Raw genomic sequence first — 25,752 nt, forward strand, 5'->3', positions numbered from 1 at the left:
GCAATTTAAAATTAAACACATGGTGAAAAGAAAGAAGGCTCACACGTATAGTGACTGACAGGGAGATGATTGTGATGTCAGTTAACACGTATCAGAATTATGATGTCACAAACCCACGTGGAAATGGGAACAATTCACATTTTGTGCAGGCCGGAGATTAGAATTGCAATACTTCATAGTCAAATTGGCGTCATAATAGGCGAATCAGACAATGGAAGCTCACACATTCTGGAAATCTAGATTTTTAGTGAAGAAAGAAAGACTTGCATTTATACAGCGTCTGTCACAGCCTCAGGGCTTCCCAAAACGCTTTACAGCCAACTAAGTACTTTTGAAGTGTAGTCACTGTTGTAATGTAGGAAACGCGGCAGCCAATTTGCGCACAGCAAGGTCCCACAAATAGCAACGAGACAATGACCAGATAATCTGTTTTAGTGATCTTGTCTGAGAGATAAATATTGGTCAGGACACCGGGGACAACACCCCTCTTCTTCTTTGAAATAGTGCCATGGGATCTTTTACGTCCACCTGAAAGGGCAGACAGGGACTCAGTTTAACGTCTCATCTGAAAGACGGCATCTCCGACAGTGCAGCACTCCCTTGGTACTGCACTGGAGTGTCAGCTGAGATTTTACGCTCAAATTTCTGGAGTGGGGCTTAAACCCACAACCTTCTGACTCAGAGGCGAGAGTATTACCACTGAGCCATGGCTAATGGGAAATGTATTTTTCAATTCCCCCCCCCCCCTCTTGACATGATGGGGTCCGGTCTCAGAGTCTGGCTGCCTTCAGTACCTTATCCAAGTGGCCATTCTCCGCCGGCACTGCAACAATGGAGGCCTTCATGGCTGACCTTGATCCTGTCTTCATCCAATGCCTACACACATTTTCCAGTACGGTCACAGGAGAGCAACCAGGAACAAATACTCTTGTTATTCTTTCCCCCCTCCCTCACCCAGATGTGCAGTGGCCAACTGTTTCCACAGATGCTCCGGCTAACTTGGCACAGACCAAAGATGAAACTGTGGCAGTCCGGATCTCGTCAGCCTCCATTATCCATTACACAGTGTAGTGACACACTGATCCTAAGTTCATCCCTGAGAGAATTTAAAAATATATATATTTTAAGGAAATTTAATCTTGATCCAAATCTCATCATAAATCAGTTCCAAATGACAGTAAGAAAAAAAGAATCTAATTTTTAAAACACTGACGGTAGATAAAAGTAGGCTGCGATAACAAGGCACATAATCTTCAGCAAGTTATGCCCAGAGGGAGGTTTAATAATGGAAATACTCTGGTGTCTAAGTATCCTAGCAGAGTGAAAGCAGCTCAATCCAATTCACAGCTTTATTTTTTGAAGTTTTAACTCATTATCTCAAGGTGAGTCCTTAAAGAATGAAGACTTGCATTTATACAATGCCTTATCACGTCACTCAGAAACATCTCAAAGTGCTTTAAATACAATGGATTCAATGTAGGCAATGCACAACAAGATCCCACAATCAGCAATGAGATGAATAACCACTGCTCTTCAAACAGTAACACACTTTTAAACAGATGGACAACGCTACTAAATAAAATCTTACCTGAAAGTATATCTCGTTTGATGGTGCAGCACTCCCTCTGTATTGTATCAGAGTATTGTACACCGTGAGCAGTATTGAGGGAATGCTGCACTGTCAGAGGTGCTGTCTTTCGGATGAGATATTAAACCGAGGCCCCATCTGCCCTTTCAGGTGGACGTAAAAGATCCCAGGGCAATATTTTGAAGAAGAGCAGGGGCGCTCCATTCGGTGTCCTGGCCAATATTTATCCCTCAATCAACATCACTTAAACATTATCTGGTCATTATCACTATTGCTGTTTGTGGGATCTTGCTGTGTGCAAATTGGCTGCCGTGTTTCCTACATTACAACAGTGACTACACTTCAAAAGTACTTCATTGGCTGTAAAGCGCTTTGGGATGTCCTCAGGTTGTGAAAGGCGCTATATAAATGCATGTTCTTTCTTCCTTGCTTTCAGAACGTTAGCCGAGATTACGTGTTCATGTATTAGAATGGAGCTTGAACCCACAATCGCCTTGGTAGGTGGCTTTTATTCAGGATAGTGGGTTAGAAATAACTTCAGGGTTTTCTGCTATCCAGTTTGGTATTTTATCTATTTTCCACTTGAACCTTGGATGCTCTTCAGTGGATTTAGTTACTAAACTTAAATAATCATTATAGTGATAATGAGATCCCTTTGGACTGAAATCATTTCAAGGGTTTAGGCTGTGAGCAAAAGAGTAAACTCATTGATTGTTTTTATTCTGTGGCACAGTAGAAATAATCCGTTCCTCATTCTTAACTTGCCTCAGACAAAAGCTGTCCAGGAAAGTGGACAAGGCTATACGCAAGTTAGATTTCGTTACCCATGCGTTATCTTAGAACTCCAATTAAATTCCTTGCATGTTGTGAAGCCCCTCACACACCCATATGATTAAATAGAAGAGTTGAGTGCTATGTGCTTCCTTATTGCTAAAATCCTGCAGATACAATGGTCTTGGGCTAAGCTACAGAACTAACCCAACCTCTAAAGATTGTTCTTAAGATTTTGGGTGGATAAAGATGCTGCGAAAGATTAGTGGAAAAATGGAACCTGAAATGCTTGGCATCACTACTTTGTGATTTATCTCATCCATCTCTGTCTTATTTAGGTAGTATCATGCACTGTGGGCCTTGGTCATTTTAACATGTTGGATGTTTGGCTGTATGGGTTTTCTTCTAAATTTATGTTCTGATATTCCTAGAATATCAATTTAACCTTATAAGGGGTTATCTCCCAGGGCAGTGCCATGTTGTTATATCATTAAAACCAGTTGTTATGGACTCCAGACTATTGCTGTAATAATTGGGAATATTAATAAGGAAATAATGGATGTCATTGTGTATAATTTTAATGTGGAGATGCCAGTGATGGAAAAAAAAACAGAGAGAGGCAGAAACATCCGGAAGGCAGAGAAGCCAGCAAATGACCCATTATATTAAAAACAGATAACATTTGTTCGCTGGTGGGGTAACGTGTAGCGTGACATGAACCCAAGATCCCGGTTGAGGCCGTCCTCATGGGTGCGGAACTTGGCTATCAATTTCTGCTCGACGATTTTGCGTTGTCGTGTGTCTCGAAGGCCGCCTTGGAGTACGCTTACCCGAAGGTCGGTGGATGAATGTCCATGACTGCTGAAGTGTTCCCCGACTGGGAGGGAACCCTCCTGTTTGGCGATTGTTGCGCGGTGTCCGTTCATCCGTTGTCGCAGCATCTGCATGGTCTCGCCAATGTACCATGCTCTGGGGCATCCTTTCCTGCAACGTATGAGGTAGACAACATTGGCCGAGTCACAGGAGTATGAACCATGCACCTGGTGGGTGGTGTCCTCTCGTGTGATGGTGGTATCTGTGTCGATGATCTGGCATGTCTTGCAGAGGTTACCGTGGCAGGGTTGTGTGGTGTCGTGGACGCTGTTCTCTTGAAAGCTAGGTAATTTGCTGCGAACGATGGTCTGTTTGAGGTTGGGTGGCTGTTTAAAGGCGAGTAGTGGAGGTGTGGGGATGGCCATAGCGAGGTGTTTGTCCTCATTGATGACATGTTGAAGGCTGCGGAGAACATGGCGTAGTTTCTCCGCTCCGGGGAAGTCCGGATGTTTCTGCCCCTCTGTTTTTTTTTCCTGTTTTTTTGTTGAATGTGTATTCGGGGGTTCTGCAGGTGACACCTCTCTGTCTGAACACGGTGATTGCCTTGGCAACGGGCAGTTGCAGGGGCATTCTGTAAACACCATGTATTGTTCTATATGTATAAATGCGTCGGCTTCATGGAGCTCCTGAACATTTACCTGAGGAAGGAGGAAGCCTCCGAAAGCTTGTGAATTTAAAATAAAATTGCTGGACTATAACTTGGTGTTGTAAAATTGTTTACAATTGTATAATTTTAAGCATTACATATTATGATGGAATGGTTTCTTCACGATGTCTAAATGGACAGCAGAGGCGTGGCTAAACAGACATTCAGGTACCTTGGGCTCCCATATCAAAGAGGAGGTATTTCCATCAGAATGGTAACTACGACAGCTCGGCAGGTTAAACCTTTTCTCTAACATACAGAGTTCGAGACGGTGCAAAGGATTCTTTTCTTTTCTCTCCGAGTACCAGCAGACTGGGCATACAAACCCATGCAGTTTGTGAGTAAAAGAACAGCCAGTTAATTTGGGATTAGCTATCTTGAAAGCAGCTTTCCTCTAAAGCATTAGTAGAGTTTGTGTTTTTGTTATTTTCTTTGAATGAGGTGCAGTAGAAACAGGTCTGACTATGGAAATCTGTTCTGTTCATTCATGTATTTTATATAAAATAAACCAGTTTAGTTGGTTTACAATTGTGCCCCGTCTTGCTAGAGTACTTTTCAGTTCCCCTTCCATAAAGAGAACAACATGGTGGCATATGTAGGATTACAGTAGCTGGTATATGCAATAAGGATTCTATGTTACGATGTCTGGGTCACACTATCATTCAACTAGATATTGGGTACGAAAAGGTGCACTGTATACGGGATGCGAGGCCCATTTACGACAGTGACCAATGATGCTGAGCCTGAGAGAATATCTAGTACAAAACTTGAAATGTGTAACAGCCTTTTAGCTGGGTTCCTCAATTTTAACATGCAATTAGGGATTAACAGCCTTCTATAACTTTTGATACAGATAAAGGTTTATGCTGAAAAGAGGGCCAGCTGCTGATGAACTGAACTCCACACCCAGATTCACAGGAAATTAATAACTACTTGCATCATCCCCTCAAAAAAGAAAGTGTACTTCACAGCCCACCAGCAGTTGGAACACTTCAAACCAAGCTAGTTATCTCCCAAGAAACTATCGCAAAGGTCCATGGTGTTGAGAATAAATAGGGAAAGAAAAGCTGTAGTACAGTAGTTCCTAACGATTTAATTGGAAGGTCATCACTGTTGAAACTCACCCCATTCGAGGCAGGCGACCCAGCCCAATGAGAAATATCACTGGGTGCATGCTACAATTATAAATTGTATAACATTGAACACAAGGTGCAGGTCATGGTTCCACTGTTACTGTTTACACCTTCTCTGGACTCATTTATTGTTTGTGTATTTATCCCATTACCACCCCCTTTGGCCATTTAATCACTCCTGCCCTCCACCCTATCACAAGTGGTTATTAATTTCCTGAGAGGCTGGGTATGTGGGTGTGGAGTTCAGTTCATCAGCAGCTGGCTCCTCTTCAGCATAAACCTTCATCTGTATCAAAAGTTATATGAACAGAAGGCTCTTCATCTCAACTGCATATTAAAATTGAAGAACCCAGCTAAAAGGCTGTTACTCATTTCAAGAGGAGGAGGAGGAGGAAGGGACAAATCAATTAACTACAGGCCAGGGAGGTAGTGAGAAAATTGCTATAATCCAAAATCAACAATAGTATTCAGAGTACATAGAAATTACAACACGGAAACAGACAATTTGACCCAACCAGTCTGTCAGTGTTTACCTCCTCCCACCCCCCCCAACCAAGCAAATAGTTTGAATCACCTTCCCTTTTGTTCTTTCCTCCCCTCCCTTTTCCCTGGCTCTGTACTTGCTTACAAACTGTTAAATCTCTAACATCTTCCAATTCTCATGAAAAGGTCATTGACCTGAAAAGTTTCACTCTCCACAGATGCTGTTCTGACCTGCTGAGTGTGTCCAGCATTTTGTTTTTATTTCCAATTTCCAGCATCCGCAGTATTTTGCTTTTGCTACAATTATAATTAGCTTGACCTGAGAAGATCTGCTAGGATCAAGGTGGAGGGAGATGGATGGAGACAAAGCCAGATCCAATAATCGGGGCCCTAATGTCTTTTTCTCCACCATTTTGCCTGGGAAATTAATCCAAACATTTATTAGTAACAATTTCCAACCAGGAGGAGCAAGGAAATTGAGAATGCATAATGATATAATCTTCCAAGGCCCCTGGATTCAGGAATAGTTTCAGAAGATTGTAACGTAGCAAAGGTTTATTCAAAAGGAGGAGGAAGGAACAAACCAAGTAACTACAGGCCAGGGAGGTAGTGAGAAAATTACTATAATCCATCATCATCATTAGTATTCCAAGTACATAGAAATTACACCACAAACAAGCCAATGTCAGTTTTTATACTCCAAGCGAGCATAATAGTTCGAATCACATTTACCCACCCTACTCCCGTATCCTTCCATCCCCCTATCCAATCTAATCTTCAATGTTAACATAGTTTCTGCCTCAACCACTAACCTGGAAGTAAATGCCACAGCCTCACGACTCTCTATGTGAAGAAGTTTTCTTAGTAGCTTTCCGAGTGAGTATCTGGAGAAACTACAAGCAAATCAGCATGGTTTTGTGGAAGGTAGGACATGCCTAAGCTAATTGGAGCTCTCTGACAGGGTTACTGAGGTGGTGAATAGAGAAATCTGAATGGATGTCATGTACAGAGATTTTCAGATGGCATGTAATAAGGTTTCATATACAAGAGATTGTATCACAAGCTCCGAAAGCTTGGTGATTTAAAATAAAACTGTTGGACTATAACCTGGTGTTGATCAAGTTCTTACATTCAGCTAAAATTGAGATGTATAGACATGTTTCTGAATTTTTTGACCAGCTTGCCACACAAGAGTTGGAAGGAGGTTACTTTTAATGTTAGGTTTTTAAAAGCAGTAAGTATTCTCAAATTTAAAAAAAAAGACACCCAAGCAAAAGGTGATCTATATGCTAATTGGAAGATGATTCTCCTACAAACTAAACAATGAGCAATTTGTTAGTTTGGCTATTTGGAAAGACATCTCACTACTTTATTGAAAACTCCTTTGATCTCTGTTGGTCTGCAAAAGGGGCTGGTGTTTTGACAGACTTACAGGCTTTTAACAGAAGAGACCAAAAAAGGCAGTCTGTGCCCGGCACTAAGACAGAACGCAAAGGAGGCTTTCTGTTTACGAGGGGACAGGGATGCGTATTCATTTAAAAAAACACACACACACAAACCAACCACACACACTAACAAAGCCAGTTTGATTGAACCAAGCAAATCAGATCACAACTATTGCTCTGTATGTTTGGCTTCTAGCTTAATGATTCAAACCAAATTTTGCCTCACCTAGTTTAAATGGGTCCTCCTTTAGAGATTGAAGAGATATACGTGCAAAAAAAAATACATGACTAATTAGTCCAGATCGGCAGGGGATGCTATTATTACGTACACTGGTTATGTGACTATACAGGTAGATTATAGGGCTATGCAAGTCAAATCCCACAAAAGATGCTCAGACCACTTAAGGGAACAATTGATGCCATTGAATCAAAGAAGGTATTTACAGCAGACCCAAATTTGTAATAATGGATATTATTAGTGGGATGGATAAGAAACTGGTTGGGAGGTAGAGTTGGGATAAAAGGGACATTCTTGGAATGGTGGGTATTGACAAGTGGTCCCTCTGTCCCCTCCACCTCCAAACCAGGATCAATGCATCCACCCTCAGCTTTTCACTCAAGATAAATGGCCTGGATTTGAGGACAGAGGGGAGTATATCCCAGTTTGCAGACAAGGTGAATAGGGAAAATTATTTCCACTGGATGATGGAAGTACTTCGAAGAAAATGCAGAAAAAATAACCACGCGAAAAGGTTGAGGGAAAGTGGAATGTATTGCCCCAGAAGACCAGAGAAACAAAGTGAATGGAGGTGGTTAGAAAAGGGGTGGTGATACTTAGTTGGGAACCTTTTATAGTTTTCACTGAATATTTCTGGCTTGATGAAAATGGCAGAACAGGCTTCATGGCTTACTTCTTTTGCTATTTATCTATGCTTGTATTACAAATGGATTAAGCTTCCAATTACCACCGTAGTACAAATTTAGCCAAGTAACAATTTACACCCACAGATCTTTCCCGATTGAACAGATTTCAAGCCTGGAAACCCGTCCAACACATACAGATTTCCCTAGAGTAATGTCTAGTAGATACATGAATCTGAGAACAAACAATTAAGTTCACAAACTGTGTGAGTTCTTTAATCACGTTATAGCATCAAAGTTACATGTATGCAAATTGTAACATTGTATTTTATTACAGTTCCATGTTTCAAGTACAGTAATTGCAAAACAGTCACTCCTGGTCTTGTTCCTTTCTCAACACCCCCATCTTTCCTATCCCATGCTACCACCCCTCCCCGGATCCAAAAATATCCTGCCAACTCTTGGAGGCCCATCAGAATGAATTGAAAGAGCAAGCTTCTATTCAAATTTGAGATTTTTCCATTTTAAAAAAAAATACATATTTTGTAAAAATTGCAATTTCTACGAGGTCAAGTTTAATTTCTTTAAATAAGGCAATCACTGATAGAACAAAAATAAGTCAAAAGATCCTATACTTTTTCAGTGAAAACCCAGTGTCAGGTACAGGGAAATGTTTTCCACCAGTGAGGGCTAAATCTTCCTTTAATCTTACGTGATCATTGGTCTTCCCTCGAAGTTCAGGGGAATGTACCAGCTCATAAAAGAAGCTTTCTTTTGGTGATCCAGCTATTTGATGTGCTACCATCATGCTTTTAAGAATCTTCAAAACCAAGCTACTGAGAAATCCCATACAGGCAATTTCGGTTTGCTTGAGGAATGAACACTCTCTCCCTGTAGAGATACACCGCATTTACACAAGCTCGGAGAGCCTCGACACAGATGAGCAAAAGGAATAAGCCAGTTGTTCACGGGGATGCTGCTGGACGTTAACAACCTGAAACCACAGCTGACCAGCACAGAGCTTTGCTAAGCCTTGCAGTGCTTGTGCAGCTAAAGGACTAGATGGCAGGGTCATCTAGATTAGAAGGAGGAAGAATGCCAACTCTGGGTGCCAGATCTACCATTCCAGTTTCCATTTAGTTACCAATGCCCTAGAGTATCGCAGCCAGAATCTGCCAAAGGGTTGACTGACTAGGTTATGAAGTTCCATTGACGCCCACCTCATCCTGAGCCACCTTGGTGCCAGAGATGTCCCCTCCCCTGACGTGATTTCCCCACGAGTTGCACATCCCGACTGACACCAGGAAGGGTGCTAAGAACAGGTGATCACAGGTCCAATTTCACAAAATGATTCCAAAAATGACATGTGGTCACCTGCAGTTCCACAAGCAAATCACTGGGACTCTATCGCTCTGCGACTGGGATCTTGAGTTTTCTGAATGAGTCGGGATTGGAATTGAAATTTTCATGTGCTTTCCAAATTTAAACAGCAAGTCATTGACATTTTTCAAAATTTGATTACTTTTTAAAAAAAATAAACTTTTTTCTCTTGTATAGTTGCAGGCTGGAATAAAAATAGCATTTTTTACCTCATTTGCTATGAAACCCTGTTATATACTGTAAATCAGGAAGCATTTCAAGCAACCAGAGGCTACCTGCACTTTGCAAAATTAATTTTGCTGAGACATTATAAATTTTAACGTGCAAACATAGTAAAAATGTCCTGATTTACCGTATTTGGAATTTGAATTCTTCTGGTCGGGAATCAGGGTTGGGGTAGAGAAGAAAAGGGTACTTAAAATAATCCCCACTACTAATTTACTTAACGAAGACCCCCCCCACCCTTCCGCTACTGGGGGAAGAACAAGTAATTATTCCTTTAAAATAAATCCCTCAACTAGTTTCTACTCAATTACCATAACATAAAATGCACAGCACTGCAAGTCTTAATGAAACACTATACAAACTTTCTGAATGACGTTTATCAGTATGATCACTCAGAGTAAAAACACCAGGTTTTTTTTTTGCACCAGTCATTAACTACACAAAACTAAAAACATTACCTACAACTATTCCAAAGTCTAAAACCTTTAAAACCCACCACTGTGTGCGCGCTTTCGACTTGCTCAACATTTTTTAATTAATGGATCAATATCTGTTCACAATGTTGTACTGTAGTTCAGCGCACAGGGGTGCATTCTTTGAAAAATAAGCACAGTTATATTCAAAACTTAACATTTCTATAAAAAGCTCAAGTACATGAATTAATTTACAGCCGTAGCAGAAAGACGGTGTCTGTGTCGCTCTAAATTTTTATCTGGTACTGTATAAAAGGCAACTGTTCCGGCACTTTGTAATTTCTTTACAAACAGCTTTAAAAGGAGTTTCTCATTTAAAAGCAAAGATGAAAATAAATCCACATTACTAAAACTAGGCCTGTTAGCTTATTCCAAACAAAAAAAAAATTAAAATCAAAAACATCTGAATTATAAAGACAAGAGTGCACAAGAAACAAATCTAAGAGGAGGTTGAAAGTGTCTGGTTGGGCTACATCCATTTGCTTCCAGCTTCTCTTCCTTGGCCACCTCCTAGTTACTGCCAACGGGCTGTGATTGCAGAAGAGTACTGTAAGCTGAAGAACACAGATTTAAAAAAAAAAAGAAACTGATTAATGGCTTTGTACTAGATACTTTGGGATAGAAATTCTGCTTCTGTGCTTGCTAATCCATGATTATCCACCCATTCATAAACGGTCAGAAAATCACAGGGCTGGCAGGCAGAGGATTGGAATTTCCACCTCTTCACACCCAAGCAGCATGCTGAAATTGCTTGGTTTGCTTCATCGATAAGGCACATTTCCCAATGGCTCAGCTATTATATGGCACCTTCCAGCATGGAACTGAGAAATGCCAACAGACCCCACTTACTCCGAGGTCTATGCAGAGCCAGCTAATCTCAACAGGGGTGCTGGAGCTGGCCTCAAACACTGCTGGGTTTAAAGGCTGGAACAGAAAAATCAGCAGAACAGAATTACTAAACCACTTTTCACATTACATTTTAGTGTTTCCATGTTATATTGTGCCATCCCTATCCCTTACCATAAATTCAACCGTGCACTAACAAAAACAAAAACACAAAAGATTGATTAAATTCTGACTTCAGAGGTCAGAAGCTAATCGTAACTTTAATCGTTCGAGACGTTTAAAGCAAAAGTATCTCATATCTGGGGAAGGAGGCAAAGGCTACAGGTTAATGAAGGGATTGAACTGCAAGTAAAAACTGGATGGGTTTGATTGATCAGCTGTTTTTAAAAAAATATATACTGGCACTGGTTTAGGTCAGATCCAGGACACCAGTTCCCAGTATTTGCATAACTAAATCAGTCTCCTTTATCCCAGCAATAGAATCGGGGGACTAACTTTGAACTACTGCCCTCTTGCTGCCGTATAACAATAAACTAAGTCTGTAAAATACCAGCGGAGGCCAGCAAGTAATTGCTCGTTTCAGCTTGAAAGTTACAATGGAACTGAATTCAAAGTATTTTTTCACACCTCATTTTATTGATCTGAGTGTTGGTTCCAGCAGCAGCAACAGGCACAGGCTGGACTGACAGTAATACTAAAGCAAGGAGAGAAAAAAAACTATAAAATTTAGTTCCATTCTTTCCAAGCTGAATGTGAATGGTTATGTTCTCCCATTTGCCAGATTTTCCCATTCCCATTTCACCACATTCAATCAATCTTGTGGCATTTCTGAGATTGGAAACCCAGAGTTTAGTGGCAAAATGCCCTGACTTAGACTACAAAGGTCCCTGGCTCAATCCCCAATCTGTGCCAAGTTAGCAGATCGCAACTAAGGCATCAAGAGGGGGAAACAATATTGCAAGGTGCCAGCCAGCAACTTCAGGAATGTCTGTTTAACGGCAGGGACAAATGCACGACTTGGAAAACTCTTATTCCAGGGAGGGGCAGGAGACAGCACACAGTGTTAGCACACATCTTCTAATTTTCTTTCATGTATATATTCATTTGTGGGATGTGAGCCTCGCTGGCAAGGCCAGCAATTATTGGCCATGAGTAGTTGGCCTGAGAAGGTGGTGGTGGGCTGTCTTCCTGAACCCCTGCTATCCATGTGGTGAATGTGCTTCCACAATGCTGTTAGGTAGGGAGTTTTTCACCCAGCGATGAAGCTTCTCCATCCCCGGACCCTACAAAAAAAAGGGTGCTTTTCCACCCCTAAAATTACTTCTTGGCCAAATTGGGGTGGCTGGTGTCTTTGGAAACATACCCCAACATAGGTTTGCACCTTCAGAAAAGAGGGGAGGAAACAAAAAGGGAAAATAAGTCAATACACAGTTGCTAACCTGGGTATTTCAGCATCACAATGTCAGGTTCAACTCCTTCGCACTAGTGCGCCCAGTGAGACTGAGCATTGACTCTTTAAAGAATTTTTTAAAAAACATACAAGACAAACGAGCTGGAGTTCCAACAAATGATCCCCATGCAGCAGTAGGATCCAGGCTAGAATCCCTTGTGTCACTGACTTTCAATCTCAGTTTGTTACAGATCAAGAGACCAGGTGGAGACCAGGCAGTAACCCACGGAAAGGCAGCAACGAGCTGGAAAGACATCGACTTGAATGGATCAGGTTTCGATGTAATTGTGTTCATTTCATTTTGAAATTGATTTTGAAAGAGTTCCCAAGGGGTGAAGATGGTTATACTTGATTGCGCAACTGAATACTTACACTGAGGGTCCTCTCTCTGGCCATGTACGTTATCCTGCTTTGTGCTCTGCTCGGTCGAGTTCCCTGGTAATATAAACAGGATTAATTGTGGGGAAGGGCTTTGATGCAGTTTACTTTATTTCCCCCAGGGCTTGGTTGGCTCTGGGGAAACCAGATGTCACGTAGTGATATCACGTGCCACACAGATGATCTACTCTCATCCTATAAATGCTCCGCCTCCTGTGCGACACACCAGTTTGCTTTGACCCGAAGCTAATCGAAAACTAACCAAAGTTCCTAACCCAAATCTTTTCACCTCTGGTGGGCACAAGGGAATGGTTGGGAGAGATCCTGGTGAACGGAGAAGACATCAATTCAATGGCTTCAATGACTGCTGCAGGTGATCTAAAGGCTGCACCCGACAGAGATGTCTTACCATAATACAACCACGTCAATGGTACTATCCCATTCACATAACCATAAACTGTTATTGAACAATAATGTGTCTGCACTGGCTGCTGGAGACTGTCTTAAAAAATAAAAACTTGATTCCCTCAGGGTGCATTTACAGTGTGAGGTGGTTTGGCTTCACACCGATGCTGCGGTTAGTGTTAACGCAGCCTGAATCCAGCAGCATGCCCTGTCCTGACACCAGAAGGCAGGCACCCCAGAGGACACCGCTTCACTTCAGTCTGTTCAGCCTTCAGCGGCCAATTTGCACACCCAAGTTTAGCATTGGTTCTCACTTTGCACCAACACTACCTGAGTATGAAAGCACCTTCAAGCTGCTCTGCATTTTACCTCAGAACATAGGAACAGGAGTAGGCCATTCAGCCCCTTAAGCCTGTTCCGCCATTCAATTAGATCACGGCTGATCTGCATCCCAATTCCATCTACCCACCTCGGTTCCGCAACCCTTAATGTCCTTGCCTAACTCGATCTGAGTTTTGAAATTTTCAATTGACCTAGTCTCAACAGCGTGTGTGCGCGCGGTGGTGAGGAGGAGGGAGGAGGAAAAAAGAAAAATGTTCCAGATTTCCAACACCCTTTATGTGAAGTGCTTTCTGACATCACCCCTGAACGGCCTAGCTCTAATTTAAAGTTTATGCCCCCTTGTTCTGGACTCCCCTACCACAGGAAATCATCTTAAACAACTCGATTAGATCACCCCTTAATCTTCTATACTCAAGGGAATATAGAAGCCTTCAACATGTCATCAATGACGACGAACACCTCGCTATGGCCATCCCCACACCTCCACTACTCGCCTTTAAACAGCCACCCAACCTCAAACAGACCATCGTTCGCAGCAAATTACCTAGCTTTCAAGAGAACAGCGTCCACGACACCACACAACCCTGCCGCGGTAACCTCTGCAAGACATGCCAGATCATCGACACAGATACCACCATCACACGAGAGGACACCACCCACCAGGTGCATGGTTCATACTCCTGTGACTCGGCCAACGTTGTCTACCTCATACGTTGCAGGAAAGGATGCCCTAGAGCATGGTACATTGGCGAGACCATGCAGACACTGCGACAACGGATGAACGGACACCGCGCAACAATCGCCAAACAGGAGGGTTCCCTCCCAGTCGGGGAACACTTCAGCAGTCAAGGACATTCAGCCACCGACCTTCGGGTAAGCGTACTCCAAGGCGGCCTTCGAGACACACGACAACGCAAAATCGTCGAGCAGAAATTGATAGCCAAGTTCCGCACCCATGAGGACGGCCTCAACCGGGATCTTGGGTTCATGTCACGCTACACGTTACCCCACCAGCGAACAAATGTTATCTGTTTTTAATATAACGGGTCAGTTGCTGTCTTTTCTATGTTTCTACCTCTCTATCTCTCTTTTTTTTGTTTGTTGTTTTTTTTGGTGATTTGTATATTCTGAGACCTGGCAGGTAACACCTGTCTGTCTGCACACTGATTGCCTTGGCAACGGGCAGTTGAAAAAACTGTCTGTTATCACCAAACATTGTTCTGTGAATTATAAATGCGACTTCATTTCGAGGATTTCATTTCCACATCGTTCACCTGAGGAAGGAGGTAGCCTCCGAAAGCTTGTGAATTTAAAATAAAATTGCTGGACTATAACATGGTGTTGTAAAATTGTTTACAATACTCAAGGGAATACAAGCATGGTCAATGCAACCTAACTCCATTTCAGCAAAGGGTAATGGTTGACGGGTGTTTTTGTGACTGGAAGACTGTTTCCAGTGGAGTTCCACAGGGCTCAGTAATAGGTCCCTTGCTTTTTGTTATATGTACACTAATGATTTAGACCTAAATGTAAGGGGCATGATTAAGAAGTTTGAAGATGATACAAAAATTGGCCGTGTGGTTGATAGTGAAGAGGAAAGCTGTAGACTGCAGGAAGATATCAAAGGACTGATCAGGTGGGCAGAAAAGTGGCAAATGGAATTCAATCCGGAGAAGTGTGAGGCAATGCATTTGGGGAGGGCAAACAAGGCAAGGAAATACACAATAAATGGGAGGATACCGAGAGGTGTAGAGGGAATGAGGGACCTTGGCGTGCATGTCAACAGATCCCTGAAGGTAGCGGGACAGGTAGATAAGGTGGTTAAGGCGGCATACAGAATACTGTCCTTTATTAGCCGAGACATAGAACATAACAGCAGGGAGCTTAAGCTAGAACTGTATAAAACACTAGTTAGACCACAGGATGTTGCCAGGACAGGATAATTTTAGCTATGAGGAAAGATTAGATAGGCTGAGATTGTTTTCTTTGGAACATTGGAGGCTGAGGGGTGATTTAATTGAGGTGTACAAAATTATGTGGGGCTTAGATAGAGTGGATAGGAAGGACCTATTTCCCTTAGCAGAGGGGTCAATAACCAGGAGGCATGGATTTAAAAAGTGATTGGTAGAAGGTTTAGAGGGGAGTTGAGGAAAAATGTTTTCACCCAGAGGGTGGTGGGGGTCTGGAACTCACTGCCTGAAAGGGTGGTAGAGGCAGAAACCCTCATCACATTTAAAAAGCACTTGGATATGCACGTGAAGTGCGATAACCTACAAGGCTACGGACCAAGTGCTGGAAAGTGGGATTAGGCTGGGTGGCTCATTTTTGGCTGGTGCGGACACGATGGGCCGAATGACCTCCTTCTGTGCCGTAAATTTTCTATGATTCTATGAACAGCTACACATTCAAAAATCAAAACAAAGCACATAAGAAAAAAAGTACCCTTTTCTGTATTGATCGGAATTGCTGGTTGGAGTGGAAAAAGTAAACACCGGGGCTGATTCTTTCCAACTCTGGCCCAGGCACAATTCGGATGGACACCCAAACTACACTCCGTCAACAGTACCCGAACCGGCCCAATATTTAGGGGCCCTGGTCATTTTAATGACCGACACTCCCTTGGTGCAGGAACACTCCTTGGAAAGGGCTTCCAACCAAAAGCAGGGGAGGAAATGTAATGGCTGCTGGCTTCATGGTCTTATAGCAGCTGGAGGACCGCGAGCACCAATACTCATCCTGGTTTTTTTTTTGGAAAAAACCTTTTTGGGGCCTCAAAGTGTTTGCTGCGTGCCCCTGACCAGATCCTCTGACCCAAGGAGACTGGGTGTGAGCAGTGAGGTCCATTTACTGCGGACACCGACACGTTTGTGCCTCCCAGTATCATGTGTCTGCATCCTTTTCTCCTACACTTTGCGCCTGGGGAAATGATGGACGCAGGGCACAAACCAAAAAAAAATAAAAAATAAAAATCATCCCCACTGTTATACAATCAGAGCTGCTCGGTAGTAAAAGCAGACGCAGATACTGAAACATAGCTGTGCGGTAAAGACTTTTGGGAGGCCTCCTCAGTTTATGTGATGTTGCTAAATTCGAGATCCTCCTATCAGTTTTCCTGCTGTGATCTTCCTACTCCTCTCCCTCTCAAAAAAACCTTTTCCATTGGACTGATTATCCTCCAAGTTACTTGTAAACGGCAAATAATCTTACCTTGCAAACTGAAACACAGCTTCTTCTTTTGGTAAGCGATGTAACTAGAAGCTCCACCTACTACAGCCAGCAGCACACCACTGATAATACCAGCAATGGTACCGGTGCCCTGACCTAAAAGAATTTTGAAGAGAGACAATTAAATTATTTTTCCTTAGAAGATCCTACCTATTTTCTCTAGTGCAGCACTTTTTCACATATGATTCTTTCCTGTAGGACAGTGTGGGCATGTCTAAAAACCACAAGGTGGCAGCAAAGTATAAATTCGCAAGCACGACACTGTTTATAACAGCAGCTTTGTTCTAGTGAACTCAGATCATCTTGTGTAAACTCATGCGCTGCTCTAGAAAGCCCCTAGAGGTGATCGAACCGAGAGTCTCTCAGTCAGATCAACAGAATCGTACCGAAATAGTCATGGTACAGTCAAGTTGTTGCATAACGGAGCACAATACAAGGGGCTGCCCCTCCACATATTAGATCTAAAGGACTGCATCCCAACATCATGGAACAAAGCCATTTAACTGTGGCCTGGTGGGGCAGGTGACATGTTGGGTGCGACAATTCATAGCACAAGTTAGCGGTGCGGAGTCACCGCAGGAGATACCTCACACCCAGATAAAAACAGAATCACATCAGGCTGTCGTTCACAATGGCATTTGACGAAAGTCAGAGCTGACAGAGGCAAGCAATTGAGAAGGGAGAGATCTTGGGAGCAATTTTAACTCCCTCCGCCCGACGAAGTAGTTGACTTACCAACCCGTTCTCGTTCCACCGCCATTTTAACGCACACCTTCCTCTGGGCGTCCCAGGCGACTGCCTTAATCAGGCGGGAGCCTCATTAATCTGCGCTGTAAAGCACCTTGGGACGTCCCAAGGCTGTGAAAAGCGCTATATAAATGCAAGTTCGTTCTGTGCCAACCAGGACCTGATGACTTGCATAGGACCCCAGTGCAATTTTTGAAGGCCCACTAGGTTGAATTGCACCCGTGATTCCATGAACTTTCTTAACGTGATGTACCTGAATTGGCCACCGCTGTGATCCTGACCTAGTGGTTGAAATATGCAATTAATTTAGCTGCAGTCGTGCTGCCTTTTGAGACATTTCACTTGCAGGCCTGGTTGATGTCTCAATAAGCCTAGCGGAATTGGAGGAGGGGGCTGCCAGCAGATAGATTCTGAATTCAAAAGAAGTCTTGGTACCACAATGGGCTGTCCTATTTGTAACTTCATCACATACTTAAAGGAATATGCATTGACTATTTTATTTTTATGCAAAGTTATGATTATAGCCATACCTTGATCACTTCCCTGATTGGTGTCTGAAAAAGATTTAATAAATAAAAATTAGATCTTCCTAGGTAAGAAATTAATTTTTTTTAAGACAACCAACCGATACAGCACTGAAGTAAACTTATGTCTCCAAGAAATGGACACCAAGCAGGAAATGAGGGGATCGGGGGGCAGGAGGAGGAGAGGGATCAGGGGTTGAATCATAGAAATTTATGGCACAGAAGGAGGCCATTCGGCCCACTGTGTCTGTGCCGGCCGAAAACGTGCCATCCAGCCAAATCCCACTTTCCAGCACTTGGTCCGTAGCCTTGTCGACTACGGCACTTCAAGTGCACGTCCAAGTACATTTTAAATGCGTTGAGGGTTTCTGCCTCTACCCCCATTTAGGCAGTGAGTTCCAGACCTTCACCACCCTGTGGGTGAATATATTTCTCCTCAACTCCCCTCTAATCCTTCTACCAATTACTCTAAATCTATGCCCCCCTGGTTATTGACCTCTCTGCTAAGGGAAATAGGTCCTTCCTATCCACTCTATCTAGGCCCCTCATAATTTTATACACCTCAATTAAATCACCCCTCAGCCTCCTCTGTTCCAAAGAAAACAACCCCAGCCCATCCAATCTTTCCTCATAGATAAAATTCTCCAGTCCTAGCAACATCCTCGTGAATCTCCTCTGTACCCTCTCTAGTGCAATCATATCTTTCCTGTAATGTGGTGACCAGAACTGTACGCAGTACTCAAGCTGTGGCCTAACCAGTGTTTTATACAGTTCTAGCATAACCTCCCTGCTCTTATATTCGATGCCTCGGCTAATAAAGGAAAGTATCCCATATGCCTTCTTAATCACCCTATCTACCCGCTCTGCTACCTTCAAGGATCTGTGGACATGCACTCCAGGGTCACTTGTCGATCCAAATGTACAGTTAAAGAAGTTTTAAGAAGGCATATGAAGTTTGGTAGAGGGGCAGCAAAACAGAGTGGCTTGGCAAACACCTTTCGGTGCAGAGGAACAATGGTCTTTGATGGTGGAGCAAAGGGAATAAGGAACAAGCAGCAATCCAGTGCAAGAGGTTCCTTGAATATTTCACATTTAATTCTTCACTTTTAATTTCTCTTTTAATCTCCCTTTTAATTTGGTCCCTAATTGGAGCTTAAAGATTTCCCACTTGTTGCATTGTTCATCCATTTCAAACAGGTGCAGCAGTATGTGGAGGCCTGGCCTGTCGGAGTCGGCTTCTTAGATAAATATCAATGTTTTTTTGGTGGGAAAGTCAAGTTTCTTTTTTGCTTCTGTGCTCGTGCCGAGAGTGCACAACTTGAAATTGAGCTCCACCAGTGCTTCATTTTCCATCCATTTGGACAGACCATTACGGGCTGGGGTATGCAGGAGAGTTCCGAGAGGTGAACGCAGTGTAAATCTAAGGCAAGTTATGGCAGCAGAGCTCGCACCCATGATATGCTCCTCCTGCCTATATGGGAAGTCATGGACACTACAGGTGCCCCTGGCAACCATGTGTGCAGGAAGTGTGTCCAGCTGCAGCTAACGGCAAACCACATTTCGGAGCTGGAGCTGCGGATGGATTCACTGTGGAGCATCCGCAATGCTTAGATTATCGTGGATAGCACGTTCAGTGAGGTAGTCACACCGCAGGTAAAGATTACGCAGGCAGGAAGGAAATGGGTGACCGCCAGGCAGAGTAAAAGGACTAGGCAGGTAGAGCAGGAGTCCCCTGGGGCCATCTCCCTCTCAAACAGATATACCGCTATGGATACTGGTGGGGGAGATGGCTTATCAGGGGAAAGCAGCAAGAGCCAAGTTCGTGGCACCACGGGTGGCTCTGCTGCAAAGGGGAGGAATAAAAGAGTGGCAGGGCTATATTGATGGGGGATTCAATTGTAAGGGGAACAGATAGGCGTTTCTGCGGCCGCAAACATGACTCCAGGATGGTATGTTACTTCCCTGGTGCTAGGGTCAAGGATGTCACGGAGCGGCTGCAGGGCATTCTGGAGGGGGAGGGTGAACAGCCAGTAGTCGTGGTCCATATCGGTACCAATGACATAGGTTAAAAAAAGGGATGAGGTCCTGCAAGGTGAATTTAAGGAGTTAGGAGGTAAATTAAAAAGCAGGACCTCAAAAGGTAGTGATCTCAGGATTACTACCAGTGCCACGTGCTAGTGAGTATAGGAACAGGAGAATAGACCAGATGAATGCACGGCTGCAGGAATGGTGTAGGAGGGAGGGATTCAGATTCTTGGGACATTGGGACCGGTTCTGGGGAAGATGGGACCTGTACAAGCGGGACGGGTTACACCCGAGCAGGACCAGGACCGATGTCCTCGCAGGGGTGTTTGCTAGTGCTGTTGGGGAAGGTTTAAACTAGAATCGCAGGGGGATGGGAACCTGAGCAGGGAGACAGAGGAGGGGGAAACAAGGATAGAAACAAAAGGGAAGAAGCAATAGTGGAAGGCAGAGAAAAAAGGGCGAAAAACAAATAGAGCCATAGTGCAAAATAAAACTAAGATGATTAGCAATCTTAAAAAGACAAGTCTAAAGGCATTTGTGTCTTAATGCGCAGAGCATTCACAATAAGGTAGATGAATTAACAGCGCAGATAGATATCGTTGCGATTACGGAGACATGGCTGCAGGGTGACCAAGGATGGGAACTGAACATCCAGGGGTATTCAATATTTAGGAAGGACAGGCAAAAAGGGAAAGGAGGTGGGGTAGCGTTGTTAATAAAGGAGGAAATCAATGCAAGGAGGCTCGGAAAATCATGATGTGGCATCTGTATGGGTGGAGCTAAGAAACACCATGGGGCAGAAAACGTTGGTGGGTGTTGTCTATTGGACCCCAAACAGTAGTGGAGATGTAGGGGAGGGCATTAAACAGGGAATTAGAGATGCATGCAAGAAGGGTACAACTATAATCATGGGTGACTTTAATCTACATATAGATTGGTCAAACCAAATTAGCAATAATACTGTGGGGGAGGAATTCCTGGAGTGTGTACGTGATGGTTTTCTAGACCAATACATTGAGGAACCAACTCGAGAACAGGCGATCCTAGACTGGGTACTGTGCAATGAGAAAGGATTAATTAACAATCTTGTTGTGCGGGGTCCCTTAGGGAAGAGTGACCAGAACATGACAGAATTCCTCATTAAGTAGCTGAATCCGAAACTAGGGTCCTGAATCTAAATAAAGGAAATTACAAAAGTATGAGGTGCGAGTTGGCTGTGATAGATTGGGGAACTTTACTAAAAGGGATGACGGTGGATAGGCAATGGCTAATATTTAAAGAACATGTGCAGGAATTACAACAATTATTCATTCCTGTCTGGCGCAAAAATAAAACAGGAAAGGTGGCTCAACCATGGCTTAGAAATTAGAGATAGTATTAGACCCACAGAGGAGACATATAAAATTGCCAGAAAAAGCGGTAAGCCTGAGGATTGGGAGCAGTTCAGAATTCAGCAAAGGAGGAAAAAGAGATTGATTAAGAGGGGAAAAACAGAGTATGAGAGTAAACTAGCAGGGAACATAAAAACTGACTGTAAAAGCTTCTATAAATATGTCAAGAGAAAAAGATTAGTGAAGACAAATGTAGGTCCCTTACAGTCAGAAATGGGGGAAATTATAATGGGGAACAAAAATGGCAGAACAATTAAACACATACTTTGGTTTGTCTTCACAAAGGAGGACACAAATAACCTGCCAGAAATGTTAGGGAACCAAGGGTCTAGTGAGAGGGAGGAACTGAAGGAAACCTGTATTAGTAAAAGAAGTGCTAGGGAAATTAATGGGGCTAAAGGCTGACAAATCCCCAGGGCCTGATAATCTACATCCCAGAGTACAAAAGGAAGTGGCCCTGGAAATAGTGGATGCATTGGTGATCATCTTCCAAAATTCTATAGACTCTGGAACAGTTCCTACAGATTGGAGGGTGGCAAATGTAACCCCACTATTTAAAAAAGGAGGGAGAGAAAATACAGGGAATTACAGACCAGTTAGCCTAACATCAGTAGTGGGGAAAATGTTCGAGTCTATTATAAAAGATGTGATAACAGAACACTTGGAGGGCATTAATGGAATTGGACAAAGTCAGCATGGGTTTATCAACGGGAAATCATGCTTAAATCAGGCTGTAACTAGTAGAATAGATAGGGGAGAACCAATGGATGTGGTGCATTTGGATTTTCAGAAGGCTTTTGATAAAGGTCCCACACAAGAGGTTAGTGTGCAAAATTAAAGCATATGGGATTGGGGGAAATATACTGGCATGGATTGAGAATTGGTTGACAGACAGGAAACAGAGTGCGGGAATAAACGGGTCTTTTTCCAGGTGGCAGGCAGTAACTAGTGGGGTACCGCAGGGATCAGTGCTTGGGCCCCAGCTATTCACAATATATATATCAATGATTTGGATGAGGGAACTAAACGTAACATTTCCAAGTTTGCAGACGACACAAAGCTGGGGTGGAATGTGAGCTGTGAGGAGGATGCAAAGGGGCTCCAATGTGATTTCAACAAGTTGGGTGAGTGGGCAAGAACATGGCAGGCGCAGTATAATGTGGATAAATGTGAGGTTATCCACTTTGGTTGTAAAAACAGAAAAGCAGATTATTATCTGAATGGTGATAGATTGGGAAAAGGGGAGGTGCAACGAGACCTGGGTGTCCTTGTACACCAGTCGCTGAAAGCGAGCATTCAGGTGCAGCAAGCAGTTAGGAAGGTGAATGGTATGTTGGCCTTCATTGCAAGAGGATTTGAGTACAGGAGCAGGGGTGTCTTACTGCAGTTTTACAGGGCCTTGGTGAGACCACATCTGGAGTATTGTGTGCAGTTTTGATCTCCGTATCTGAGGAAGGATGTCCTTGCCATGGAGGGAGTGCAACAAAGGTTTACCAGACTGATTCCTGGGATGGCAGGACTGACGTATGAGGAGAGATTGGGTCGACTAGGCCTATATTCACTAGAGTTTGGAAGAATGAGAGGGGATCTCATCGAAACATACAAAATTCTAACAGGACTAGACAGACTGGATGCAGGGAGGATGTTTCTGATGGCTGGGGAGTCCAGAACCAGGGGTCACAGTCTCAGGATACGGGGTATGCCATTTAAAACCGAGATGAGGAGAAATTTCTTCACTCAGGAGGGTGGTGAACCTGTGGAATTCTCTACAACACAAGGCAGTGGAGGCCAAGTCATTAAATATATTCAAGGAGATAGATATATTTCTTAATGCTAAAGGGATCAAGGGATATGGGGAAAAAGCGGGAACAGGGTACTGAGTTAGACGATCAGCCATGATCATTTTGAATGGCGGAGCAGGCCCGAAGGGCCGAATGGCCTACTCTTGCTCCTATTTTCTAAGTTTCTATGCACAATTTTCTTGCCAATATGCACCCCTGGAATTTACCAGTAGCACCGACACAGCAGTTACTGTGGGGGGGGCGGGGGGAAGCCACTTAAGATGATAACTTTAATGTAAAGCCAATACTGTTCTTGACACTACTCCACCACCCCACCCCCCCCCCCCCCACCCCCCTTTGATATACTAGGATCTATACATAAAATAAACCCAGTGACACTGACTGATACCCACCTACCAGAGACCCGGCACAGCCTCTGGAGCAGTTTTACTCCTCAAGTGCGTTTGATAATCCCCTAAACTAGATTGCAATGATGTGTGCCCCAAAAAGCAGATTCGCCAGACGGATACCTGGGCTTAAAGGGTTAAATATGAGGACAGGCCGCATAAATCAGGCTCGAGTTCAGCAGGTTCAGGGGCGATCTAACTGAGGTCTGTAAAATGATAAAGGATTCAATGGAGCTGATAGAGAGAAACTATTTCCTCTGGTGGGGGAATCCAAAAACAAGGGAGCATAACCTTAAAATGAGAGCTGGGCTACTAACAAGCGAAATCTGGAAGCAATTTTTCACCCAAACGGCGATGAAAATATGGAACTCTATTCCCGTGGATGCTGGGTGAATTGAAATTTGCAAGACTGAGATTGACAGATTTTTTATTGGGCAAGATATGGATCAAGGGATATGGATCAAAGGCAGGAAAATGGAGTCGAGGTACAGATCAGCCATGAACTAATTGAATGGCAGAACAAATGTGAAGGGGTGAATGGCCTCCTCCTGTCCCTATCTGCTTCCCATCCATAAGAAAGTGGCAGCATAAACGATCCCCAACATATCTACACCACCCTCATGCTTTGGAGATTGTTTGTGAAAAAAGTTGAGAGTCCGAAGTGCACAACAGTTCTTAGTGAATTCCACCTTGGTCTCCGGTGCAATCAACTTCTTTATCAATCCCAAATGTAAACAATTTTACAACACCAAGTTATAGTCCAGCAATTTTATTTTAAATTCACAAGCTTTCGGAGATTTTCTCCTTCCTCAGGCAAATGTTTCAAGAGCTCCTTGAAGCCTACGCATTTATACATATAGAACAATACATGGTGTTTACAGACTGCCCCTGCAACTGCCCGTTGCCAAGGCAATCACCGTGTTCAGACAGAGAGGTGTCACCTGCAGAACCCCCGAATACACATTCAACAAAAAAACAAACAGGGAAAAAAAAGAGAAAAAAAACACAGAGAGAGGCAGAAACATCCGGAAGGCAGAGAGAGCCAGCAAATGACCCATTATATTAAAAACAGATAACATTTGTTCGCTGGTGGGGTAACGTGTAGCGTGACATGAACCCAAGATCCCGGTTGAGGCCGTCCTCATGGGTGCGGAACTTGGCTATCAATTTCTGCTCGACGATTTTGCGTTGTCGTGTGTCTCGAAGGCCGCCTTGGAGTACGCTTACCCGAAGGTGGGTGGATGAATGTCCATGACTGCTGAAGTGTTCCCCGACTGGGAGGGAACCCTCCTGTTTGGCGATTGTTGCGCGGTGTCCGTTCATCCGTTGTCGCAGCGTCTGCATGGTCTCGCCAATGTACCATGCTCTGGGGCATCCTTTCCTGCAACGTATGAGGTAGACAACGTTGGCCGAGTCACAGGAGTATGAACCATGCACCTGGTGGGTGGTGTCCTCTCGTGTGATGGTGGTATCTGTGTCGATGATCTGGCATGTCTTGCAGAGGTTACCGTGGCAGGGTTGTGTGGCGTCGTGGACGCTGTTCTCTTGAAAGCTAGGTAATTTGCTGCGAACGATGGTCTGTTTGAGGTTGGGTGGCTGTTTAAAGGCGAGTAGTGGAGGTGTGGGGATGGCCATAGCGAGGTGTTTGTCCTCATTGATGACATGTTGAAGGCTGCGGAGAACATGGCGTAGTTTCTCCGCTCCGGGGAAGTACTGGACGACAAAGGGTACTCTGTTGGTTGCGTCCCGTGTTAGTCTCCTGAGGAGGTCTATGCGATTTTTTGCTGTGGCCCGTCGGAACTGTCGATCGATGAGTCGAGCGTCATATCCCGTTCTTACTAGGGCGTCTTTCAGCGTCTGTAGGTGTCCAGACGCCCTAGTAAGAACGGGATATGACGCTCGACTCATCGATCGACAGTTCCGACGGGCCACAGCAAAAAATCGCATAGACCTCCTCAGGAGACTAACACGGGACGCAACCAACAGAGTACCCTTTGTCGTCCAGTACTTCCCCGGAGCGGAGAAACTACGCCATGTTCTCCGCAGCCTTCAACATGTCATCAATGAGGACAAACACCTCGCTATGGCCATCCCCACACCTCCACTACTCGCCTTTAAACAGCCACCCAACCTCAAACAGACCATCGTTCGCAGCAAACTACCTAGCTTTCAAGAGAACAGCGTCCACGACGCCACACAACCCTGCCACGGTAACCTCTGCAAGACATGCCAGATCATCGACACAGATACCACCATCACACGAGAGGACACCACCCACCAGGTGCATGGTTCATACTCCTGTGACTCGGCCAACGTTGTCTACCTCATACGTTGCAGGAAAGGATGCTCCAGA

At 43.9% G+C, this 25,752-nt stretch overlaps 1 protein-coding gene across 3 annotated transcripts in view; it reads right to left on the reverse strand.

Annotated features, from left to right (window-relative positions):
- Positions 1-8,049: 8,049 nt before the first annotated feature.
- The window catches only part of cd99 (CD99 molecule), a 90,297-nt gene continuing 72,594 nt past the window's right edge, over positions 8,050-25,752 (reverse strand). For all 3 annotated transcript variants that reach the window (XM_067985716.1, XM_067985717.1, XM_067985715.1), the window contains 4 exons: positions 17,802-17,825; positions 16,507-16,620; positions 12,547-12,609; positions 8,050-10,432 (listed from right to left, as the gene is read on the reverse strand). In XM_067985716.1, coding sequence (XP_067841817.1) covers positions 10,389-10,432; positions 12,547-12,609; positions 16,507-16,620; positions 17,802-17,825 — 245 coding nt within the window. In that variant the 3' untranslated portion in view covers positions 8,050-10,388. The remainder of the gene's footprint in view (positions 10,433-12,546; positions 12,610-16,506; positions 16,621-17,801; positions 17,826-25,752) is intronic.

This window comes from Heptranchias perlo, chromosome 6, assembly GCF_035084215.1.
Source record: "Heptranchias perlo isolate sHepPer1 chromosome 6, sHepPer1.hap1, whole genome shotgun sequence".
NCBI classification, from domain to species: domain Eukaryota; kingdom Metazoa; phylum Chordata; class Chondrichthyes; order Hexanchiformes; family Hexanchidae; genus Heptranchias; species Heptranchias perlo.